This window comes from Talaromyces atroroseus, assembly GCF_001907595.1.
Source record: "Talaromyces atroroseus strain IBT 11181 chromosome Unknown scaffold_1, whole genome shotgun sequence".
Classification (NCBI taxonomy): Eukaryota; Fungi; Ascomycota; class Eurotiomycetes; order Eurotiales; family Trichocomaceae; genus Talaromyces; species Talaromyces atroroseus.
In genome coordinates, this window is record NW_017971433.1 from 672,453 (window position 1) to 694,844 (window position 22,392).

The 22,392-nt window shown below is 50.1% G+C and overlaps 9 protein-coding genes across 9 annotated transcripts, besides 1 other annotated feature; 4 read left to right on the forward strand and 5 right to left on the reverse strand.

The window, feature by feature from the left end:
- Positions 1 to 408: 408 nt before the first annotated feature.
- UA08_01317 (hypothetical protein) lies at positions 409 to 3,110 on the reverse strand (the record flags this gene model as incomplete). Its single annotated transcript, XM_020260967.1, has 2 exons — positions 409 to 539; positions 599 to 3,110. The coding sequence occupies 2 exons, from the start codon at positions 3,108 to 3,110 to the stop codon at positions 409 to 411; spliced, it is 2,643 nt and encodes an 880-aa protein (XP_020123333.1).
- Positions 3,111 to 4,311: 1,201 nt separating this feature from the next.
- UA08_01318 (hypothetical protein) lies at positions 4,312 to 4,869 on the forward strand (the record flags this gene model as incomplete). The annotated part of the gene is made up of 4 exons (XM_020260968.1): positions 4,312 to 4,349; positions 4,415 to 4,487; positions 4,556 to 4,667; positions 4,736 to 4,869. The coding sequence occupies 4 exons, from the start codon at positions 4,312 to 4,314 to the stop codon at positions 4,867 to 4,869; spliced, it is 357 nt and encodes a 118-aa protein (XP_020123330.1).
- An 825-nt stretch (positions 4,870 to 5,694) lies between these two features.
- On the forward strand, positions 5,695 to 6,336 carry UA08_01319 (hypothetical protein; the record flags this gene model as incomplete). Its single annotated transcript, XM_020260970.1, has 2 exons — positions 5,695 to 5,940; positions 6,004 to 6,336. 2 exons carry the CDS (start codon positions 5,695 to 5,697, stop codon positions 6,334 to 6,336), a joined length of 579 nt encoding a protein of 192 aa, XP_020123331.1.
- A 331-nt stretch (positions 6,337 to 6,667) lies between these two features.
- Positions 6,668 to 7,441, forward strand: UA08_01320 (hypothetical protein; the record flags this gene model as incomplete). Its single annotated transcript, XM_020260971.1, has 1 exon — positions 6,668 to 7,441. One exon carries the CDS (start codon positions 6,668 to 6,670, stop codon positions 7,439 to 7,441), a length of 774 nt encoding a protein of 257 aa, XP_020122889.1.
- Positions 7,442 to 7,807: 366 nt separating this feature from the next.
- UA08_01321 (hypothetical protein) lies at positions 7,808 to 8,443 on the reverse strand (the record flags this gene model as incomplete). Its single annotated transcript, XM_020260972.1, has 3 exons — positions 7,808 to 7,997; positions 8,044 to 8,196; positions 8,262 to 8,443. The coding sequence occupies 3 exons, from the start codon at positions 8,441 to 8,443 to the stop codon at positions 7,808 to 7,810; spliced, it is 525 nt and encodes a 174-aa protein (XP_020122888.1).
- Positions 8,444 to 8,903: 460 nt separating this feature from the next.
- On the forward strand, positions 8,904 to 9,402 carry UA08_01322 (NADH-ubiquinone oxidoreductase subunit; the record flags this gene model as incomplete). The annotated part of the gene is made up of 4 exons (XM_020260973.1): positions 8,904 to 8,989; positions 9,064 to 9,170; positions 9,259 to 9,291; positions 9,344 to 9,402. The coding sequence occupies 4 exons, from the start codon at positions 8,904 to 8,906 to the stop codon at positions 9,400 to 9,402; spliced, it is 285 nt and encodes a 94-aa protein (XP_020122887.1).
- A 538-nt stretch (positions 9,403 to 9,940) lies between these two features.
- On the reverse strand, positions 9,941 to 13,584 carry UA08_01323 (Two-component system protein B; the record flags this gene model as incomplete). The annotated part of the gene is made up of 6 exons (XM_020260974.1): positions 9,941 to 12,580; positions 12,675 to 12,693; positions 12,762 to 12,934; positions 12,994 to 13,324; positions 13,377 to 13,411; positions 13,501 to 13,584. The coding sequence occupies 6 exons, from the start codon at positions 13,582 to 13,584 to the stop codon at positions 9,941 to 9,943; spliced, it is 3,282 nt and encodes a 1,093-aa protein (XP_020122886.1).
- Positions 13,585 to 14,294: 710 nt separating this feature from the next.
- On the reverse strand, positions 14,295 to 17,379 carry UA08_01324 (putative beta-glucosidase E; the record flags this gene model as incomplete). Its single annotated transcript, XM_020260975.1, has 4 exons — positions 14,295 to 16,672; positions 16,735 to 16,897; positions 16,984 to 17,011; positions 17,366 to 17,379. 4 exons carry the CDS (start codon positions 17,377 to 17,379, stop codon positions 14,295 to 14,297), a joined length of 2,583 nt encoding a protein of 860 aa, XP_020122885.1.
- Positions 17,132 to 17,229: a repeat region (Identified by RepeatMasker using a combination of RepBase library and repeat library created with RepeatScout).
- A 786-nt stretch (positions 17,380 to 18,165) lies between the features above and the next one.
- Positions 18,166 to 21,540, reverse strand: UA08_01325 (hypothetical protein; the record flags this gene model as incomplete). The annotated part of the gene is made up of 1 exon (XM_020260976.1): positions 18,166 to 21,540. One exon carries the CDS (start codon positions 21,538 to 21,540, stop codon positions 18,166 to 18,168), a length of 3,375 nt encoding a protein of 1,124 aa, XP_020122884.1.
- Positions 21,541 to 22,392: the final 852 nt, after the last annotated feature.

The following is a 22,392-nucleotide window of genomic DNA, read 5'->3' on the forward strand; positions in this document are numbered from 1 at the left end:
TATTTATGTTTCTGTTATTTCCCTGACGAACAGTGTAGAAGAAAAAGCGAGGAAGAGAGAGCGAGAGAGAGAAAGAAAGAAAGAGGGGCGGCTGCCTCTGCTCCTTCCCATCCATCGCTTGCCGCTTGGGGAAAGTAATCTATCTACCTGACTCTGCCGGCGCGCTCATTGGCTGCAAACCTTAGTCACCAACTACCATTTACTATTTACACTTTAGAGACACAATCCATCTACATCACGTCATCATTCGCTTGCTCAGGGGGATATTGTGTATCCAAAGAAACTAACAGGGGAAAGCCAAAGCCAGGTTTGAAAGATAAACAATAAGAAGCAGAAGCAGAAGAAGAAGAAGAACCGAAAGACCAAAGTTTACTTTCATTTACACGATTGTCAGGCAAAAGAAAACATCTACATCAGGATACAATCGCCCTGTTGCTGCTGCTGGGCAACAGCTGATCGAGAGACGCGAGTCTTTTGCATGCGGCCACTGCCCTTTTTCAGCTCTTCGAGGCGTTCTCGGGCTTTGTCAAAGTTCTGGGCTGTGTTGCAGGTCAGACATTATTGTCCACGGAAGATAGGAGGGAAGAGAAATACTTACAGGCTGCCCGCCAGTACCATCGCTGTGCATCTTCCAGATTTGATGGCACACCAATCCCAACCTCAGTAAAGTAGCCCATGGCATATTCGGCCTTCGCTAGTCCGGCAGCCGCGGCTTTACGCGCCCACAGATACGCCTCGGTATCACTTTGCTGCAAAATGCCCTCCGCACCGGTCAGATACCATCCACTCAGGGCCAGTTCGGACTGGTGTTCGCCCTGGGCAGCTGCACGGGTATACCATATGATGCTCATGCGCGCATCAACAGGCAGACCCATGAGCCCATTCTCATATGCCGTGCCGAGGCGGTACTGTGAGAACTTGTAGCCGAGCTCGGCAGCCTTTGTGAACAAGTCTCGAGAATATTCCTCGTTACGAACGACAAAGTCAGAGTTAGACGAACTCTCGTACATCAATGCCAGCTCGTGCAGAGCGTGCGGGTTTTCTTCATCGGCTCCATCCGCCGCCCGTTTCAGCCACGTGACAGCCTCGCGAGGATTTTTCTGTTGTCCAAGGAGTCCCTTTAGCAATATTATTCCCATCTTGTACATGGCGGGCGTGTTCCCCAGTGCTGCAGCACGGCGGTACCATTGTACTGCCTTGACAGCATCCCTTCTCGTGCCACCTCCTTCCTCTTGGCCGAGTTCGCAGCACACGGCTGTGCGATACGCCGCCTCGGCGTGCCCTGCTTTGGCAGCCGATTGATACAGTGAAAAAGCCTCTTTCGGATCAGATTGCAGGCCTAGCCCCCCGCTTCCATAGCAATCTGCCATGTAAAACATCGCTTCGGGATATCCGTCATGGACCAATCTCTTCACAATCTTGGACGCATCGCTGATATACTTGTCCCTGTTTCTAGCCCTCGTTTTAGGATCTACGCGACCTTCTTCACCGACCAGACGCGTTGAAGCTTCGACATACTTCTTGGCTAGTTTCAATGCCGTTTTGTGATCGTCGGGGTTGCGCCGGACTATCAGATGTAATCTCTCAAGTTCCGTCTGTGTTAGGGGTGGAGACTCTGGACGGCCGTTAGGCGAAACCGGAGCACCATTCGAGGGGTCTGGTTGTTGCACTGAAGGCGGCCCACCATATTGTCGAACTGGCGCTGGTCGCTCCGCTGGCATTTGATCCAGACCAGCGCGATAAGGTAATGGGTGAGCAGGAAGAGCATCCGGGTTTTGAGTTTCAGGGTTACCGTTCGGCGCTGCACCATAAGCCTCGGCCTGCTGCTGCTGGTTGTGGCGATATGGAGCGGGTTTTCCATAAGATCCCATAGATAGAGTTCTATCCGAGCCATGGACACTGCCGTTGCGGTAACTATTGTTCATCCCGTTGTTGGCAGCATTATCAGCCGGCAGGTCAAAGTGAAAACCGGCATTTGCAAATTGATTGCCCTCCTCTGTTGGGGTGGGGTCCCTATAAGCTGCATATCCACTACCACCATCACCACCACCAGGCTGTTTTTCAGACGTCAAATGGTTTTCAAGGCTTGCATTGCGGCGATGTACCGGCTCCGTTGATGGCATCGCATCGAAATTGGGCATATCCAGCTCATCGTCTTCCGCTTGCTCTGCCTCTCCCTCGGGGTCCTCGCCATCTTGGTCTTTGAAGTAATCCGCGAACACGTTGTGGTGTACATACGTGCTAAAAGTTTTGTATTTCACCTCGTCGCCATACGCCGAAGTCGGCGCCAGTGAATTATTTGCGAATGCGGGTGCTGGTGGTTCTGCGTAGTCAGTAGGCTCGGTATAGGTAGCCTGACCGGGATATTTTGGCGATCGTAAGGGAGGGGTATATTGGGAAGGCGTTGTGGCGCTTCTTTGCGGTATCTTGATAGGCGGAGGAACGTTTGCATCGGTGTATGAACGCTGAGGCGGCACCGGAAAGCCAGAGCCACCATTCTGCTGGCCAGGATCCAGGTAGAACCCGTCATTGGGGTACCCTCTAGGTGCGCGAGAAGAATTAGAGGTGTGCGGCCGAGTAGGCGGCGAGGCAATGCTCATGTCCCCCATCTGTCTTTCCAGTCCGTGGTCGTCTGAGCCCCGGCGTCGCGACGGGGGACCATTGGCAGCATATCCATACGGATCGCCAGGAGGTGGCCTACGTTGAGCGGGAGGACGCCCCATTGGCGCTCCTCGATGAGGCGGCGGCGGTCCCCGACCAGGCGGCGGTCCTCGCGCAGGTGGAATGCGCCCGGAAGGTGGCCCTCGTACAGAGGGTGGTCCTCGTTGTCCGGGCCCGTAATCGGGTCGCGCTCGGCTTGACGGGAGACCTCTTGGTGGTGGTGGACCACCGGCCCCGTTATACGGTCCTTGAGCAGGCGGAGGGCGTGACTTTGGTGGTCCTGAACGAGGATATGCAGATGCGCCACCGTAGTCAGAGCCGCTGCCTCCATAGCCGCCGTACCCATTTCCAGGAGCACTCGGATTGTAACCGCCAGATCCTTGCGATCGGTAGCCCGGTGCGGAGGGCGGTCCTCGCGGAGGAGGCATTCGTTGCTGGGGATATGCCATTATGACTTGATAATGTAGTTGGATCTTCTTTTCCTGTGCTCCTCCGTCTCTTTCTCGTTACGAGTGAGTCATCGAAAAATGCTTCGATGTGGCCGGCGGAAATTCGAATGCGTGTTCGAACGTTGGAAGATGGGAGAGTGTCCGTCGAAAGAGATAGCAGTGCTGCGCACTGAACGATAGTTTGGCGAAACCGACTGTTAAATCACAGCGCCCGTTAGTCCCATGTCAGTGGACAACAGGTAGTCGAGGGACGAAACGGGTGAACTGGCAGTATGCAGTCAGGGGTGCGTGCCGCGACAAGCCTCGTGTTGCAAGCCACCATACCTGTCTGTCTTGCAGAACACGCGCAGTGCATTCATTACCTGACGGCGACGAGTTGAGTTTTGAATGCGACGTACCTGGCTGGAGATATGAGAACGAATGACTGTCGAGAAAAGCGCAGCACACTTGTGTCCGGTGTTCAGGAGGGGTCGGGCACGCAGCGAAAAAGCAGCCAAAACTTCCCCGTAGATATAGTAGATGCAATGTGGACGGTTGGTAACGATGGATAATGGATAAGAGGGAAGTTCTAAATTTAATCAATCCACGCGCAGCGTCGATCGCTCGCTCCTTAACATTACTCGCATGATATAAAAATTGCAGACAGGGACGACGAGTCGGCGGGTTTAAACAAATAGGCTGAGGCAAGCCTTGGTTCCTGGTAATTAATTAATTAATGTAATCTGCGTAATGGCTTGTATTCTGGCGCGTAATTAATCTTTTGAACCGTACGATTTGCCGGGCACTTGAGGCTCTACGCTAGTAAGCACGCGTATTGTCTTGTATTATCCACACAGCTGACACAGTCTCACGGTGTCGCTGGCCAATGGAATTCAACACTGGTGAATACGAGTTATTATACGAATAATACGTGCGAGACAAAATCCGTGGCTCATCGTCAATGATTTTAATTGATATTGAATGTGATTGAACCATAAAAGCATAGAACGAAATCAAGGGTGGTGCACAGCCACGACGTCATCTGCGCCACAGCAATCCCGGAGAAGTGGCTGGTGTCTCTCCGTGGCTGCCGCAAAGGATGATTTCATAGCATCAACCGTCCGAATTCCATTGCTCAAGTTCCAACCAGCTCGGCGGGGCTGTCTTGGAGAGGACGACGACTCATTTCCTACTACACTCTACCTAGTACCTACTATTCGTCATGGCCAGCACCGGGAAGTGGGTGAAGATGCTCACCGCGTAAGTTCTGCGCTGCAATGCGAAGAAAACACACCGAATCGACTGACACGGAATTGTATCTGTAGGGGTGCCATTGTCGCCGTGGGTGGGCCTTTGTTTGTCCAATATATCCGACCGACAGACGAGGAGCTATTCAGCGTAAGCCACAAAGACAAGCTTTCAAACGCCAAAAAAAACCCCCCCCAGAAACTAATGTGTCCGGCAAGAAATACAACCCGGAATTGCAAAAGGCAGCGCTTGAGAACCGTGATCGGCGAGAGAAGGAATACGATGAATATGTGAACAAATTGAAGGAATGGTCCAAGTCAGATAAGTCAAGTGCGTAGCATGTCGATTAGCCTGGGTAGCCATGGTGTGCAACTTAACTGACTGGTGTCCACGATTAGTTTGGTTTGCGGTCAAAGAAGAGGAATCTCGCCGACGAGCGCAGGCAGCGGCAGCCGGAGCATCGACGCAGTCCAGGGACGAAGAGCGAATACAGAGGGAAGAGATGCGACGAGAGCTCCAAGGGGACAAGTGATGTCAGGCGGTTCTTCTCTTCCCGCTTTGTGTGTATTATTTTCTATATCAACTGTGTACAACACCGACGAATCTCATGCCACATGTCTCATAGTACAAATCTGGAAATGGAGGCTGTTCAACCTCTTGTTTGGTTGCACTGAATAGATGCTACCTGCGAGCGCTTCCGAAAGACATGCGGTTACATCTGCGAACGCTCCTTACAGATGGAAATCGGTAATGCTCGAAATAGCATGTCTTTTGTACTAGACAACTGTAGAACCAAACCAATAATTCCTGCCGATTTCATTGCCCCGTTCTTCCAGAAGAGCTTCTCCATGCAGATCGAGCGAGCGGTGGCGACTGCAACTTGGTAAGAGGTACCTAATACATGTATCTGCTGGCGGCGTTCCACAAAACCAACAAAAAAACAAAAAAAAAAAAAAAAAAAAAAAGGGCTGCTACCCAGGTATACGTTGTTGTGTCATCAGCATCATCTCATCCAGCTTCATGGAAGCACTCCTTTTGCTTTGCCAGTAGATGCTGGATGTCTTACAATGGCGGATCTGCATGCTGTGATTCTCTCCATTGGGCCGATTGCATCAGTGTCTCTCACATGTCTCAGTCCAGAATGGAGGCTGAGATCAGGAATGCCAATAATTATTCTCAGCAGCGAAGTAGCTCACTCCGCAATGTTCATCGATAGAATTACCTGTGGTTGTGGTGTTAGCATAAATCAAGCCCTAATTCCTCGTCTTGCCGTGAGTCTCGTCATCATCACCACCTCACAGTGTTTTTCCTCTCTTACACCACCTCCTCTCTCTTTTCCATACCCAAACCAACCAATATGAAACTCATTCCCTTCATCACACCGGCTCTTTATGCCGTATGCGCTACGGCATTGCCAGCCAAACGAGATAACGGCCCCTTCACTGCCATCGCCTTGCGCTCTGCGTCTCCCATTCACCAGCTATCCATAACTGCGGCCGGCGAGAGCTTCTGGCTGGGAGGCAACACCGCTTCATACTGCCCAACGAACGTCGACCCTTGTCCTCCGGGCAATGTAACCGTCTTTGGCAATGCGTACTCCTTGGTAAGTGCTTTCTATGTTTACTCCCTAGCTAGACTACTGTATATGTTGACTCTCCTGTTACAGGATGTCGAGGTCCCCGGCGGACAGGTCATCTATGTCAACCCTTCCGGCGCACTCGCCTTCACCATGGCGCATTCCATCTACATTCCCAGCGGTTCTCAGCAAGGCCCTTTCAGCTACGACTCCGGCTCGCCGTTCGGCTCATACTCAACGTCCAGCTTCGGCGCCACGGGCTTCATGGCCTGTCCAGACGATGCGATGTCGCCGACTTCCTGGCAGGTGTTTGCAGCTATTCAGAATGCAACGGTGCCCACTGGCAACGTTGCCGATTGCCTGGGCTTCGATGCTGCTACGGTTGACTATGACGGGGATATTCCGGCGTGGCAGTATATTTAGTTGAAGAATCTAGGTGGAGATATATATATAAGTTTAATAGTAATTGCTTCTAATGCAGCTCTTCGTTCGGCATACCTGCGTCGGCAGACAGCACCTTCCTAATTCGGCCTTCGTTGTAACTGGCCCTTCCTGACTTCTTTTTCCCTGAACAACTACCTAGCTAACATATCTCGATTTCTCCTTTTGTTCACCACGCCTTTTTGTCGCCATACATATATATCATCATAACCGACACTTCTAGCCATGTACGCGCGCAATTCCGGGAGTCTTCACTTCAAACTAACGAGCAGCATTGAGTATTGCCGGACATACACCACATCATTAACGAGCAATGCGTCCCAAAAGCATCAGCACCGATACCATCGACCTCGACTATATACAACGACTAGAAGAACGACTAATCGCTCTGGACCGCAACATCGCCAAGCACCACCAGCGCATCCTCGACAAGACAGAGCGGCTCGTAGCCACTAACAGCCACAGCAGCCGTACACTGCGCTCACATACTCAGGCTCTCGCAAGCCAATCGTCTACCATCGACGGCACAAGACACATCGTCACTGCGCAGGCGCGCACCATCAGCTCGCAGGCTAGGAAAATCGCATCGCAGCAGGAGCTGATTGAGGTCATGCAGCGCGACATCTTCCGTCTGTCGAGGTGGAACACAGAGTCCAACAGCAGGATAAACGCGCATGACGAGGCGCTGATCAGTCGAGAGGATGATATACGCAAAGTCTCCGCAGGGTTGGAAGATCATATCAGGTTTTTCGAGTATATCGAGAAAGAGACTTATTGGATGAATGTCTACTCGAAGCAGATGATGATGCTTCGTGCGACGGAGCTTGAGAATGCTGCTGCTGCTACGAACGATGACGAACGAAGTACAGATACATCAACTATGGCAGATGATATAAATCCATCTCCTATTATTATCTCACAGCATATCCTACTTGATAGAATTGTCGTGCATATGGTCAAGGAACATGCATCAGGCCGGCTTCAGAACGTTATCGACGGATTTGAGGCTGTGCATGGTGTTTCACTCCATTCTTATGAAGATCTGATATTGGGTGAAACGACGACTGAGACAACGACCGAGGAGTGACAGTCACCAGAAGACGTATGATTTGGCGTCTATTTGACTCGTCCATTCTTTGTGCATGTTGACCTATTATAGTGTTCCTTTTGTCATAGTTTTAGCCACTGAATATTGATAGATCTGTATTCATGTTCTCATTTATCCAACTGCTGTTACTCGAATGGAGGCAGAGTTAGGCAATGAAAATACCAAGATAGCAGTTAACGTTACTAATAATCTACCAACAAAAACACGAGTGAATGAAATTTACTATACTATATCAACAACCAGGCTCAAATAAGATAGACAATTAAAACGAGACGGACCCGCCTTCTAGCCCGCTATCCAATTCAAGTTCAGGACAAAATGAAGTTAATCATTAAAGACAGAAATTCAAGCGGACGGCTTGATCTTCTTCTCTGCAGCCTCGACAACACCCTTGGCACCCACAACAGAGTCCTCGGCCATCTCCTTGGTGGCCTCGGTGACTGATCCGGACTGGCTACGGCGCCAGAGGAATATCCTTGTGACCTGAGCAAGACCGGTGCAAGCGAGGAAGAAGTTGACGGTGGCAAGGCTGTGGCTGTTAGTACTTTATAGAAGATAACAGAAGCAGAGAGTACACGTACAGGATGTTGCGGGGCGAGATGACGAAACACCACCGCGTCCAGATTGTGCCGGTGGCCAGGAGAGCAAGATTCTGAGTCAAGGAGAGCTTTTCGGCGGGACGAGCAAGATCGGAAATGCCTGCGATAACGAGACTCCATTTCATAACGGGGGCCCTATACGACGTTAGTCAGTGATCTTGTTTTTTTTTTTCCCTCTCCGCTGTGGTCAAGAAACATACCAGAAATGAACAGTCTTCACGCCAACAGGGCTGTTCCACAGCTTCTGGAAAGTGGACTGCTGCTCAGCAGCGGCAGCGCTGGCATCGGTGCTCTGGAATCGGAAGCCCTTTTGGCGAAAGTTGTTGCGAAAGGCCGCGCGCGAATTGGCGAAGAAGCGAAGACCGACACGAGATGACGACATTTTATTTGTTCTTGTATCCTTCTTTTCCCCTAGCTTTAAGCTGCCTGTCCGGTGTGAAAATGGTTTGATTGACGTCGACTCTGGTATGGCTAACTGCCTGACGAATTGAACCACAGTCGTTTCCAGCTCGCTTTAGAATAAACGGGATTTAAAAATCAACACAAGGAGTGGAGAGGTGAGGCGAGAGACAATCGTTGAGTGCGTGGGTGAGATGTGACTCCGATAACGTCCGTGTAAGATCTTCACCGGCATCTAACGGACTCTCGAAATTTCGGAGCTGCCTCTTAACTCCGCTTATGTAAGCCTACCGGGCTCTGATTGGTGCGTGCGGGCGGCCGCAGAACCTCAACATCGCCAAAGCTCTCTCAGACCAATCACTCACTTACTACGACCTTGAAACCGCTCGACTTCTTCTCCTTCCTTTGCTGCCATTTTCTCAAAAGGGAAAGACAAAAGCACAATGTCAGCCAAATACGCCTTCAACAAATCCCTCAAAGAACTCCGCTTCCTATTCTGCCAGACTTCATCCCACAGCGATGCTACGCGGTACGCTCGTCATATCATGGCTTTACGCAGAAAATTCACATCAATTTCGCTAATTGGCAATGGGTTCAAACCAGATCATTCTTGAACCGCGCATACCCAACTATGAAGAAGAACAACCCCTACGTCCCTATCCTCATCCGAGAGGCTTCCGGTACCGAGCCGCGAGTGTTTGCCAGATATGGTGCGTTGTCCATTCGCCTTGTCCCCCGCTCGAACTTTTGCCTCTTTTATAAATCAAGGGATATAGCTAAGAATATGAATTTTGACAGAGTTCGGAAAGGAGCAACAGGAATTGCTGTCAGGTGAGCACTGAAGAGAACTCGATGAAAAGAGAAGAGACTGACGGTTCAGCAGGGTTGACGGATAAAGAGATCGAGGAGAAAATTACGACACTCGTCAAGCAGACTGTATAGAATTGAATTTTTATTTGTTATATGTGTTATTCTATTTTACTGCCTGTCCTCCCGAGCGATGCGATAGGCTGGCTGGCTTCCAATTCGATGATTTTTCTCGACTTTTTTTTTTTGATCTCCCTCATCAGACGACGTGAGGTTTAGCAAGGCCATCAAGTGATGCGTTATGTAGATCGTGGATACATGCGCCTTGGATGGTTGGATCCTGGCTGTATTTATATTGAACCGATGCCAGTATTGAAATGTGCGAATCCATATCGACTGATTCATGCCTAAGCAGGTCGAATGAGAACAGTAACATGGATGATTTGAATGTGATACCAGAAAAGAGAAATAAAATAGGGGAACATCATGTACAGTGGATGCAATATAATATGCAAGACAGAAAAACAAAGTAATCTTTCCGAGGTTGCGGACCCTCAAAATAATAACGCCTTCCCACCGATCCATGCCAAAATCACGACGGAACGTGAAGCTATAATGCAGTATGCAGATTCGAAAACATGCAAATAAGAAAGAAAAGAAAGAAAGAAAAATATCAAGTACCGTCTCCATCTTCCTCAACAATCGTCGCAAACTTCTTCAACACTTGCTTCAGCGCCGGTCTGCGTATAGGCTTGGACAGAAACATATCCATCCCACTATCAATACAATCCTTGATATTACTCTCTTCTGCAAACGCACTCAGTGCCACAATGGGCGCCGAATAACCCATTTCCCGGATCAGGCGCGTGCTTTGCAATCCGTCCAGATTCGGCATCTGGATATCCATGAAGATGAGGTCGAACTTGTTGCCCTCTGACATTGCCGCTTTGACTGTTTCGTAGGCTTCCTGCCCATCCTTGGCGATGGTCACGTCGTATATGTCCTCGAGTTTGAGCATGCGCAGGACTACTTCTTGGTTCACGGCGTTGTCTTCGGCGACTAGCACGCGGATTTTGGTGGATTTGCCTTCGTCCGAAGAGCTGATTTGTCCATGGAGGGCTTGGAGTTTGGCGTCGGTGTCGGATGTAGTGCTGTTACCGATGCTGACTGTACTACCCCGGGGAGTTGGGGAGCGCGATAGGGCAAAGAATGGTTGGCTCAGGCCAACCAGACGTGGTTGAAGATCTTGGCTTTCAACCGGTTTTGTAGCTGGGCTATTGTTGCCCGCTTGACTTCGAGTGTCATCTGCAGTGGTGACTATGATATCACTGTGCGGGCGTGATCCCGCTGAACTAGAACTGCGTGTGCTGGAGGTCATCTCGCCGAGGAATTTCAAGGGGATAACGACTCTAAATGTCGATCCCTTGCCCACTGTGCTGTCGAGATGGATCTTGCCGCCCATGAGTCGAGATAGCTGAGAACAAATACTCAATCCGAGACCTGTACCTCCATACTTTCGGTTCAGGCCGAGGTCGCCCTGCATGAAAGGCTCGAAAACTCGTTGTTGCAGATGAGGCGGAATACCAGGCCCCGTGTCTTCAACCTCAAATGCGAATGCTAGCGTTCTGTAGTTGGGAGGTACCTCCCGAGGGTAATGCTCGAAATTGCCTGTGGTGCTTCCACCGCCACCTAGCTGACCGACCCCCATTGGCATGTATGTATCTCTGGACTGGAAGGAGGGAGTTCTTGATCGTATTCCTGAATTGGATTTGGAGTCAAACGACATCTTTGTACTTGCATCCGATGGCTTTTCGTAGTCTCCCAGACACCTGATGCGAACATCAACTCGTCCGCCTTCTGGTGTGAATTTGAGACTGTTGCTGACCAGATTTATGAGAACCTGTAGTATCCGGTGCTGATCACCCCATAATAGCATGTCCTTTAACCTGCCCGTCCCCGGAGGGCCATGGGCATGTCTTGAGCTAGTTGGCACGGACACAACAATCGGCTGCTTCTCGTCATTGCCGGCCCTAGCACTCGCTACATCTGTTGCTGTGCTCGGTGTGCCAATGAACTTCACACTGAAATTGACATGGTTCTCGTGCACCTGCTTTTCGAAAATGGTCAATATTTGCGACTTGATATCCGCCAGGTTGAATTCCTTCTCATCCAAGCGAATGGCTGAGTCGATATCATTTTTGCTGAACGTCAAGAGATCATTCAACAGATTCAATAGAAGATCGCCAGACTTGTATACTACTTGCAGCGACTTTTTGATTCTAGGTAAGTCGTCCTCGCCCATGCAGACGGCGCACATGCCCAAGATTCCGTTTAATGGCGTTTTCAGCTCGTGCGAGATGTTCGCAATGAAGAGGGTTTTGCTTTCGTTGGCTGTCTCCGCAGCCTTTTTGCTTATTTCAAGCTCGCGCGTCCTCTCGGCCACGCGTTCCTCGAGTCGAGTATACTGAATCATCAGCTCATCAGCCATTTCGTTGAACGTACTCGTCAACTCGGTCAGCTCGTCTGTGACCACATGCTTTGATTCTTTGACTTTCCCTGGCACCTTAAATACCTTTGAACGCCCTTCTGCACTTTCCGTGGCTTGAGTATTCCTCCATCTGCCATGCAGCAGGGTTGACAATGCTGCAATCATCCCACCACCACCACGTTTGGCGGACTGCGCATTAAGTGTTTCCAGAGTACCTGGGTCACCACTACCGGGATCGTTCCCGTAGTCATTCTGCGGCGATGGTTGTATGGACTTTTCCGTAGCTGCTTTGAGTTTCCTGATAGGCTTAACACTGTAATGTGCTAGCGGAATCACAACCAGCAAGATGAATCCAGCTGTGCCAAAAACACATGCAAGAATGAGTTTTCTCAACTCGGTCACAGAAGCAAACGCCTGCGTGTGCGTTTCCTCTATAATAAGCACCCAATCCACCAATGACGACTGCGGTCGGGCAACGCCCACGGCTACATTGTAGCCTTGTTCATTGTGCGTGCTGAGATTGCTGGTTGCATTGTTGGATTTGGATGTGGGATGGGCGAGCGCATCGAGGACTGCCGGATACTTGCTTAGGGGAAATGCGTCCTGGGTAGTGCGGTACTGGCTGTGTCGGTCGGTCTGATCTGAGAGAACTGTGGGCATAAAGACATATCGTGCTTGGGAATCTCGGAGCGCAGTCTCATTAGCATCCGGGTAACGCTTTGTTGCGGGGTGTGCATTTGGCTGAAAATGATTATCTGCAGTAGCGGGTCCGACGAGCAATATCGATACACTGCTGTCAAGTCCGTCGCTGTTGACGAGGGTAGACTGTATGCTTGTAGCACTTGATACGATCCTGGGTATTCGCACAAGACGAATGAGATTTTGAACATCAGCTTTACTTTGGGAGCGGAAAACTCACGTCATGTATCCGAGAATATCTGTATTGGACGTATTATTAATGATCGGAAGTGTAATCGAAAGCAACGAGAAGCTCGCATTCACATACACCGGACCCAGTATCAGGGCGCTCGACGTATTGAACGGAAAGTCGGGAAAGGCCCAAGCCGTGTCCTGCTCGCTTGTAGCATTATCGGGATCGACGCCATTGGCAAAAGTGTACGTCAAGTTCGGGTAGAGAGAAGGAGGATATCCAAGGCCAGGATCGCCGAGCGTAACCGCCTAAACCTGGAATGAGCATGGCTTTTACAACAGTTAAGGGGAGCAGCAGCAGCACTCACCGAACCGTTGCTATACTTGTACGGAAGAGTAATGTTACTCGTCAATGAGTTGCTGGTCACATTCAGTAGCCCGCCTTGATCGCCATCGGAATTTCGAGAGTAGATAATAGCTTGGTAGAGAGATGCGTAGCCACCGCTTCCCAATGCCGATTGCACGTCCTCAGTCGCAGCAGCCCAATTTGCATCCGTATCGTTACCCTCGTAAAACGTGTGCAGGGCTTCTTGGATAAGGATTCGGGTTGTGACAGCCGTGCAGGTGGTTTCGATCAGCTGGATGTCTGAGGCGACTTGGCCGGCTTTGAGGGAGGCACCAAGGGCCAGACTCTGGGATCTGCAATGAGCTGTTAGTATCGTCAGAAGAGATGGAGATAGGATCGCCGTACTTGACCCCAGTCACGAATTTATAGTTATTCTCCCACTGAAGTAAGCAAATAGCACGATTAGTCTTCTTTTTTTTCTTTTTTTCATCTGAATTGCCATGCCCATCGTCTGATGATGATTGCTTACTGTTGCGATGGAAATAACAGTCAATCCCAGCAGCGAGGTGAGAAGCACCAGCAGCGCAAGCTGCACAGCGATTGGGATCCGCATGCGATCTTTGTTCGGTATCCCGTCTTGCCTATCGAGATATTGATTGCATGATCTTAACAACCCCCGTGCTGCGGATTGCTGTCTGTCTACTCGTCGAGCCGAGCTGTCGCCGTGACGGAGCTGATAAGAAAGACTAGAGATCGAGATCGGCGGGCATTCTCCAGCTCTGGAATGTCACGCTAGGCAAAGCAAGAAAAAGGGTAGAAAGAAAGAAAGAAAGAAATCGAGGCTGCTAGAAGAAACGCTCCCCAACTGGGCCACAGGCCGCAATCCAAATATACCCCGTGAAACGGCGCGGCTCTCTGATGGGGAAGAAAGCGGACTCCGCCAAGATTTTCATGTCGGACGGGAAAAGCTAGCGAAGAAACCCCGCCGTGAAAACAAGGCGATTGGCTGTCCTGAGGCTCCCTACACGTCGTGCCTTGGAATCCTCCCATCGATCCGCCGGCCGCCAGGGAGCTGCGCTCTGATTGGACCGGATGTGCCTTATGTGCGACGCCACGTGAGTCCAGCCAATGGCAGCGTGGAAGCTTAAGCCACGGCGGGTCCGGCCAGGGCTGCAGCCATTCCTGAACAGGCTAAGTGTCTTTGGTGTCCTCCGGGTATCCACGTAAGCCTAGATTAGCCGAAGACGGTCTAGACTCTTCTCGTGCCATTTTTTTGATCCGCATCATATTTCATCTTCTGCAATATATACACCCTATGAATAGTTAATACTCCCCCACAACGGCCTGCGTTCTCGAGCTGTTGCCCACCGCGATAGTAAACTCCCCCGTCACCGGCATCACCCAGTTCTGCCGACGCGTGCTCCAGAAGCTCAGATCCTTCCGTGTCAACGCCATCTCGACTTTCTTCGTCTCTCCCGGAGACAGCTCTACCTTATCAAAGGCGCGCAGCACGCGGACGGGAAACTCAATCGAGTCGCTAAACTTGTCATCTTCATCGCGGACATCATCCGGGAATGAGACGTATAACTGCACCACTTCCTGGCCCGTACGATGGCCGGTATTGGTCACGTTTACAGTAACCACAACAAAAGTTTCGTATAGCGAAGGATTGCCTCCTTCACCTCCACCCGCGGGGGATAACGCTTGCTTCTTTTTATAGCCCTTCGGGAAGTCAAAGTGCCTTTCTTGTATTTCTGACAGATCGGAGAGATAAGGATAGATGTATTTGTGCAATTGCCGGAACCCCGATGGAAATAGTGCAGACTTTGCATCGGGCGTCTGCTTACTATATTTAGGCGGAGAAACGGGAGCCTCTGGTCGAGGCGATGGTAAAAGCGACTTCTCTCTGACGGGAGAGATGACAAGATCTGAATATTCAAAAGTGGTATAGGATAGTCCAAAGCCAAACTCAAACCGCGGCTCAATGTCGTTCTTGTCAAAGTACCGATAGTCGATGAATAATCCGTCCGTGAAATTCATCTGCGGGACCAATGCGTTCGGTACGTATAGCACTTGTGCACTCGGTCCGTAGTCTTTGATGCTTTTACCGATGGTATAAGGAAGTCGTCCGCTGGCGTCAACTCTGCCGAACAACACGTCTGCCAATGCATTCCCACTTTCTTCTCCTGGAAGGTGGGCCAGAATGGCGGCCTTGATGCTTGGATGGTCAATCCAGGACTCTACAATAACGGGGCCAACAGCATGGATTACGACAATAGTATCACCGCCACACTTGTCCGCAGCCCGTTGGATGAGAGAGTCGCCTGACTTCTGAAGGAAGAGGTTGTTTCGATCTCCGCTGATGTCTCCCCATTTTATAAATCCCTCGCCAGAGTCCGAATTGGCGAATATAATGCACAAGTCCTGGTTCTCGAGATGTTTGTCTTCGTAATCATCCGTCAGGTAACCCTGGAGATCGACTGCTGTCTCATTGAATGACTCCTTCAATGCATCGTAAGGCGTGACAAGATGAGGAAACTCAACCGCGCCACTACCCCAGCCAGAAGCCAAGGTACCTTGATTGCACCCACGATCCGCACAGGCATTGGGTCCCTTTCCTGGACCAGCATCTTCACCAAATATGCCAACTCTGTACAATTTATCCCCGGAGCTGGATCCTTGAGTGCTTAGAGGGAGAATGTCACCGACGTTCTTCACAAGGACAGCTCCTTCAGCGGCAACCCGACGGGCAGTAATGCTGTGAGCTTCATCGCCGCTACCTTGCACGTCAATAAACTGATTTACTATCCCGGTGGCCTGATCACCCGAGCCCTCAAAAAGATGGCCGTACTGATCATTTGTCCACGAGGAAAAGTTTGGAGAGTCCGGATTGCCTCCGGGTTCATCTTGTCCCAACTGATACCATGCTGCCACGATGCGTGTCACCATGTCGTTCAGGCGTTCCATGGGCATTGTTCCGTTGAGAATGGCTATGGTCAACTCCTTGCCCCAAAGGGCTTTGCCATCTGCCCACACAAGACCATCCCCCGGCATAGACATATCTAGGCCTGCGAGCGCGCTTGTCACTCCCGATCGCTGCGCAAGCCAGTCTGATTGCACAAACCCTTGAAAGCCGAGTTCATCTTTTAATATCCCATTCAGAAGCTTGCTATTGCCACAAGCATAGGAATTATTGACCATTTGATACGAGCACATAACACTAGCCACGTTGGCGCGAATACTCTCAGCAAACGGCCAGATAAAGACCTCATGTAGAGCACGATCATCAATGTTGGAAGATATCGCGTCTTGAATAATCCACTCGCGCCCCTGTCTGAAATGTTCCTGTTCGTTCATGACAAAGTGTTTCGCGGTTGCCATCACGCCTGTTCGTTGGATACCTCGAATGGTGTCTGAAGCCGCAACTGCGCTAAGGACAGGATCAGGAGAAAACCCTTCCCAGTTTCTGCCACCAGCCGGCATGATCCCCAAAGGGCCCATGGATGGACCTAGTAGCACATTAACACCTTTCCCGCGTGCCTCTTTGCCGAGCAGATAGCCACGTTCCTCTATCAACGAACGATTCCACGTTGCCGCAGTTGTCAAACCCGCCGGGAACGCAGTGATGTGGTCAGCGAAGCGTATCCCCAAGGGCCCATCTTGCAGACAGAGAGAGGGAAATCCAGAATCAATTGCAGGCCCTGGTATTCAAATTGTTAACAAGGGCTAGACAGAAGAGCGATCGCCACCTCAACAAACCTACCAGTATTACCAACGCACAAACCCATAGACCAGCCTACTCCAGTCGTAACATTGACTTTCTCAAGTAGCGTCATATTCTGGACCATCGCTTTGGCCCTCTGATAGCTATGAGCCCATGTCTCCGATGTACCACCTAGGGGCGTCGGATACCATGGCGGGGATTTCTAGAACATTGAAACTGTTAGTATTATCCATCAAATTAACTTGGTTGGTGTTATGACTGAAAGAGGGCGGTAGGCTGAGATCTCACATAAACTTGGTCGCCCCAGAAAAAGGACCTAATAGTGTGTTGATAAGCAATTAAAGGAAGGAAAATAAAAATAAGACCAGCTACCACGATCAAACACAGACGATGCCGTACGATGGTTGTCTTCAACGTAGTCAATAGCTTGCGTGTCTTGGAGAGTGAGCGAGCACGCTTTGAGCCTCGCTGCTTCGTATTCAAGGAAGCCATTGTCTCGTCAGCCTCATCGTCGTCGTCGTCGTCTTCCTTTGATGAGAGATCAGAAGCATCGGGAGCATCCAATTGACGCCAGCTCTGATCGTATTCAGCCTCGTATGTTTGGCTAACGCTGATGGAGGAGTGCTCTGTGAAATCAGCCTCCCTGTCGTGGCGCGGTACCGGTTGGTACTTTGAATCGACCATTTTGTCGAATGCCAACTCTGAGCTCGTAGGAAGGTGTCGCCGTGAGGAAGGCCCCAGTCGATCAGCCACTGATAGTTTCCTGATGTTTCACGTCGTTTGTATACCGGGCAACTGCCATACACCTTCGCCTTCGCCTTCACCTTCTCCCCTGACTGATACTAATGTATGGTTGGATGTCAGATGGCAACCACAATGGCGCCAGAGACGCGCGACTTCTTTCAATGTATAGCACAAAATATATCGATAAGTGAACCACATATGAATAACGACCAACGAAGCAACAGCTCACCTGAAAAAGATCCGAGTTTCGTTGATTTGTTGACGTCGATCGAATATACGCTTACATAACCCCATCCAATCAGCTTGCGCGACAACCGGCAATATCAGAATCAATTATTACCCGGAAGGGCATACTACTTCGAAATCACTGAGATATTTAAATTCATGTTGTGTTAGATCCAAAATTTACAGGGTTCCTTAGACAATAATGTGCCATGATCATATATTCAATAAATCTCGTACAGCAACGGTAGCAAGTTTATAGCACAGCAAAGATGCGGGAAAATGTAAGCAATATACGGGGAAACAATAAATTGTAATGGGAATCGAAGATATCGAAAAAGAGAAGAAAGAAAAACAACGCCGTACCGTCTAATGTATGAATGAAAAGGAACAATGCAAACGAAAATCTATCTCATGAAAAGTGTCTTGATCAAGAATCGTCATAACACAGAAAAGCAAGGCATAACATTTTTTTTGGTTGCTCTGTCAAACGAAGCAACTAACTTATTCTTCGTCGTCTGTATCAACAGGCTTAGGTGTGCCCTTGGGCGAATTGAGCCATTCGATGTGACGAAGGCGTCGGCGGGCCTCGCGTTCTTTCAGCTGGGCACGCGTGAGCTTCTTCTTCTTCCTGGCCTTGAACTTCAATTCACCGGTATCTTCTGCACCGGAGTTGACGGCCGATGGCGCAGCGCTGGAAACCGCAGAGCTGGCCACAGTGCTGGCCACAGTGCTATTGGGAGCTGGAGAGCCAGGTTGGCTGTCTTCAAAGCGATCCAAGGCCACTGCGGTGTTGCTTCGGTGAGTGATACGACCGTCAGCAATGTGGATCTGCTCCGGACATAGAGCGCCGACGAATTCTTCGTTGTGGGAAATCATAACTACACCACCCTTGTAGTCGCGGATGGCGACGGCGAGACCTCCGAGGGAGTCGCGGTCCAAGAAATTGGTCGGTTCGTCTAGCACGAGCAAGTGAGGGTTGTTCCACATGGCACCTGCGAGGACGACCTTGACTTTCTGACCACCGGACAATCCAGAGATCTGGTTGTGGTTGGCGATTTCGGGGTCCAGGCCGACATCCTCAAAATGCTTGGCAATAACTTTGGGTTCGAGAACCCGGTAACCCAAACCTTCACGAGATGCCTCATGGTCGTCGAATTCTTGAACAAGTTTGGAGAAACCCAACTCTGTCAATGTCTCGCGAGAGATCATGGTATTGAACTTCGGGAGTAGTCCAACCCATTTGATCTCGTACTGGAACGATTTCTTCCACTTCTGCCGACCCATAAGCGCTTCGATGCGACGCGGGCCTCTGCCATCACCAAGGTCGACAGGCTTTTCCATTTGCTCTTTCTCTTCGTCGGTCAAAATACGAGTCTGCTTGAGGTAGACCTCGCGGTCGTCACCATTGGCATATCGCCATTGTAGGTATTGGTTGGGCGTCTTCTCAAGATGCATTTCAACGTGCTCAAGCGCGTGCTGCTTGATGTATCCAATACGCAGATTGGGATGCTTTTCAACTCGACCAGTCTGCGGCACAGTCTCACCGGTGAGCATCTTAATAAAGGTTGATTTTCCAGCACCATTGCCACCAATGATAGCAGTACGAGATGATAGCGACAGTGTTATGGAAGCATCTTGAAGAGAAGGCTTGCTGGCTCCGGGATAGGTATACGAGCAGTTGGTCATGCGCAGAATAGCCTTAGTCTGTGACTTGATGCCGGTAAGAATTCCGGGTGGTGGGAACTTGAATTGAACGTTGGATGCTGAGAGAGTATAGTAGCTCTTTCCCTCTGGCTTCACCTTGACAAAGTCGGCAAGGTTACCTTTGTAGCACACTAGCTTTTTGCTCTCGTAATGGTAAATATCGGTACAGACTTCATCCAAGAAGCCGGAGTCGTGACTAACGATCAAACTAGTGATGTCGGTGTGGGCTTTGAGGTATTCTTGTAGCCACTTAACATTGGCAACGTCGAGATGGTTAGTGGGCTCATCGAGCAGGAGAACGTCAGCCTTCATCAGCATAGCACGAGCAAGAGCAAGCTTCATCTTCCAACCACCGGACAACGATCCGACCTTCTGTGATTGACGACCTTCGGGCCCAGCGGTGAAACCAAACTCGGTTAAGACAGCCGAGATGTCTTCCTTGCTGACATTCTGAAGTTCAGGATCGTGTGCACAGTATTCGAGAATGCTAAGCTCGGCACTTTCACCCTGGTTGTGCTCGACGAAGCATGTCCGCAGAACTTCCTTTGGCGGGAAGCCCTCTAATTTTCCATTTGCAATACTGCGCATCAAGGTGGATTTACCAGCACCATTGCGGCCACATAGGCCATAGCGATGTCCTTTCAAAAGGCGAAGGTTGGTGTGGGATAATAAAAGCATACCGCCATATGCGAGGGAAAAGTCTGCGTTTACAATTTCGACCTCTCCGTCGTCTTCTTGCACCGGCACGCCGAATTTTCGGTGATCTTCTTCGACGAAATAAGCTTCAACTTCGGAAGCCACGGCGTCATTCTGTCCGTCCTGGACTAGAGTGCGTAGATATGGTCCTACACAAGCCGAAATGCGATCGAGCATTCTAACATTAACATCTTCGCGAACCATGTCGGCAATGTATGATTTGACAAGGTCAAAGAAGGCTACTTGACCAGGCTCCGCTGGCCCGCCGTGAGCAACAATCTTCGCATCTAGCACCTTGAGCACATCTTCCGGGCTTGTCTTAACAACAGCTCCGTCAGCCACATTTCCGTTGTCATCACCCATGGCTTGTTTGATCACGCTCAAAGCTCTCTCAGCCAATTCACGCACTTCAGGGAGCGAGGCGCGATCCTTCACGCCTTGAACACCAGGCTTGAGCTTGGGAAGGAAAGTCCTAGCTTCTGTAGGATCGTGAACCAGTTTGGTCAGATTCTCAACTACAACGACAGTTTGGCGAAGCACTTCCTGCGAAGTTGTCGGGGTATTGAGAGACCGCTCAAGAAGAGGAGTCAACAGTGCTAGGACAGGGGAGGTGACAATGGCAACGAAAGTGGTTTGGGAAAGAGCATGTATCGTTTTCTGCAGGCTTTCAGTCGAAGGCTTCTCCATCGCATTGATAAGCAGGGGGATCCTGGGGATAACGTCTTCGTTGGTGATGAGCGTAGTGACGGCGGTCATTGTCTTGACTGCTTGTTTGCAGACTTCGTTCTTCAAATCGTGCATTCCGGACTCCACGACAGGAATAACCTCTTTCAAAGTGTTGCCCATAGCCTCACGGAGAAGATCCTTCTGTCGTTCTTCCTCTTTAGTTCCGGTGCCCATCTTCGCTTTATTGGCCATTTTCTCCAAAATAGCGTATGCGCCTACCGCACCCTGCCACTTTGCAGTATTTTTGCTCAAGTAACGGAGCACGGCTGGGAGGAGAGCGTTGACGAGTGATTCAACCTTGAGGCAGGCGAAGAGCGCGTCTATAGCATACTGAGCGGCATCTCGTACAACGGCGCCCTTGTCGGAAAGCGCGTCCAAAGCAATGCTCAAAACACCGCCGTCTTGAATCAGGAAGACAACCTCGCTGAGAGCGTCTTTGGGGGGGAACTGTTCGAAAAGGGCACCGAGGATAAGCATGGCACTTTCTCTCTTCGACCCATCTTTCTTATCGGCAGCGGCTTTCTTGATTTGCGGCAGGATGTTGTAGGTCAGAATTCCGCGGTATCCGACGGAGTTGATTAAGAGGTTCGTGAGGGCATAAGAAGCGTCCAGCGACTCCTGCGAGGTTTTTGCAGAGAATATGGTGTTGAGGATGGATGCTACGTCCTCCGCGGTGGGAGGAACCGACGAGGGCGTCTTTGACACAGCAATCGACATGGCTGGAGTCTCGGTAGGCGAGAGATGAGGCATTATATAATAACAAAACAAAAAAAGGCGAAGAGAGTCTTCGTTGTCGATGCTGCCCAGCCGGACGCTTTTAGGCGACTGCCGATACGCGGCAAATATATGTACAAAGCACGAATACCAGGAACACAAAAAGAAATGATAGAAAAAAAGTTAAAGTGCCTGGTAAAAGTGCTTGACTCAACTCAAACACCCGTGCGAAAAACACGGAAAAGATGAAGAAGAAAAAGATGCGATTGCAAAAACAAATGCAACGCGGGGCTGAGCGAGCCCTTTTTTTTTTTTTGGTCTTTTTTTATCTTAGCGCCGCATGTGCCCTCGGTGGCAATTTGCTGGCCAATCAGAGGCCGCGCAGTGCCGGGCTTATCAATCGACCCAATCGATTGGTCCGCCTGGAACGCTTACCCGATTAGGCACTAGTACATGTCTACTCATGTACTCCTCCATCTAGACTCACTCTGTAACATAAGTTACTCAGTGCTAACCTTGCTTACACTGCCAAAGAAAGCACCCTATTGGTTCCTAAATGATGACAGCTCTCTGTTTGAATCCATAAAACGAACTTTGGAAGCTTATGTTGAAAAATGGCACCAATTATTACATACTTTCAGGAAGCCGAGAAATGCTCACTAACAACTTCACTTCCCACGAATCCAGCTTCACACATGAGAATTATGCTCTTGAATACTAAAGCAAGTCCAGGATGATATAAACCACGCATGATCGTGTAATTGTACTTCCCACGCGGTTCGCCGGATGTCAAGCAGGGCCAGCCCTAGCCCTAACTTAGTACCGATAACAACCTATGGATTTCTATAAGTTTTCAAGGCTCATACTCAGAGTCGCAAATAGATGGAA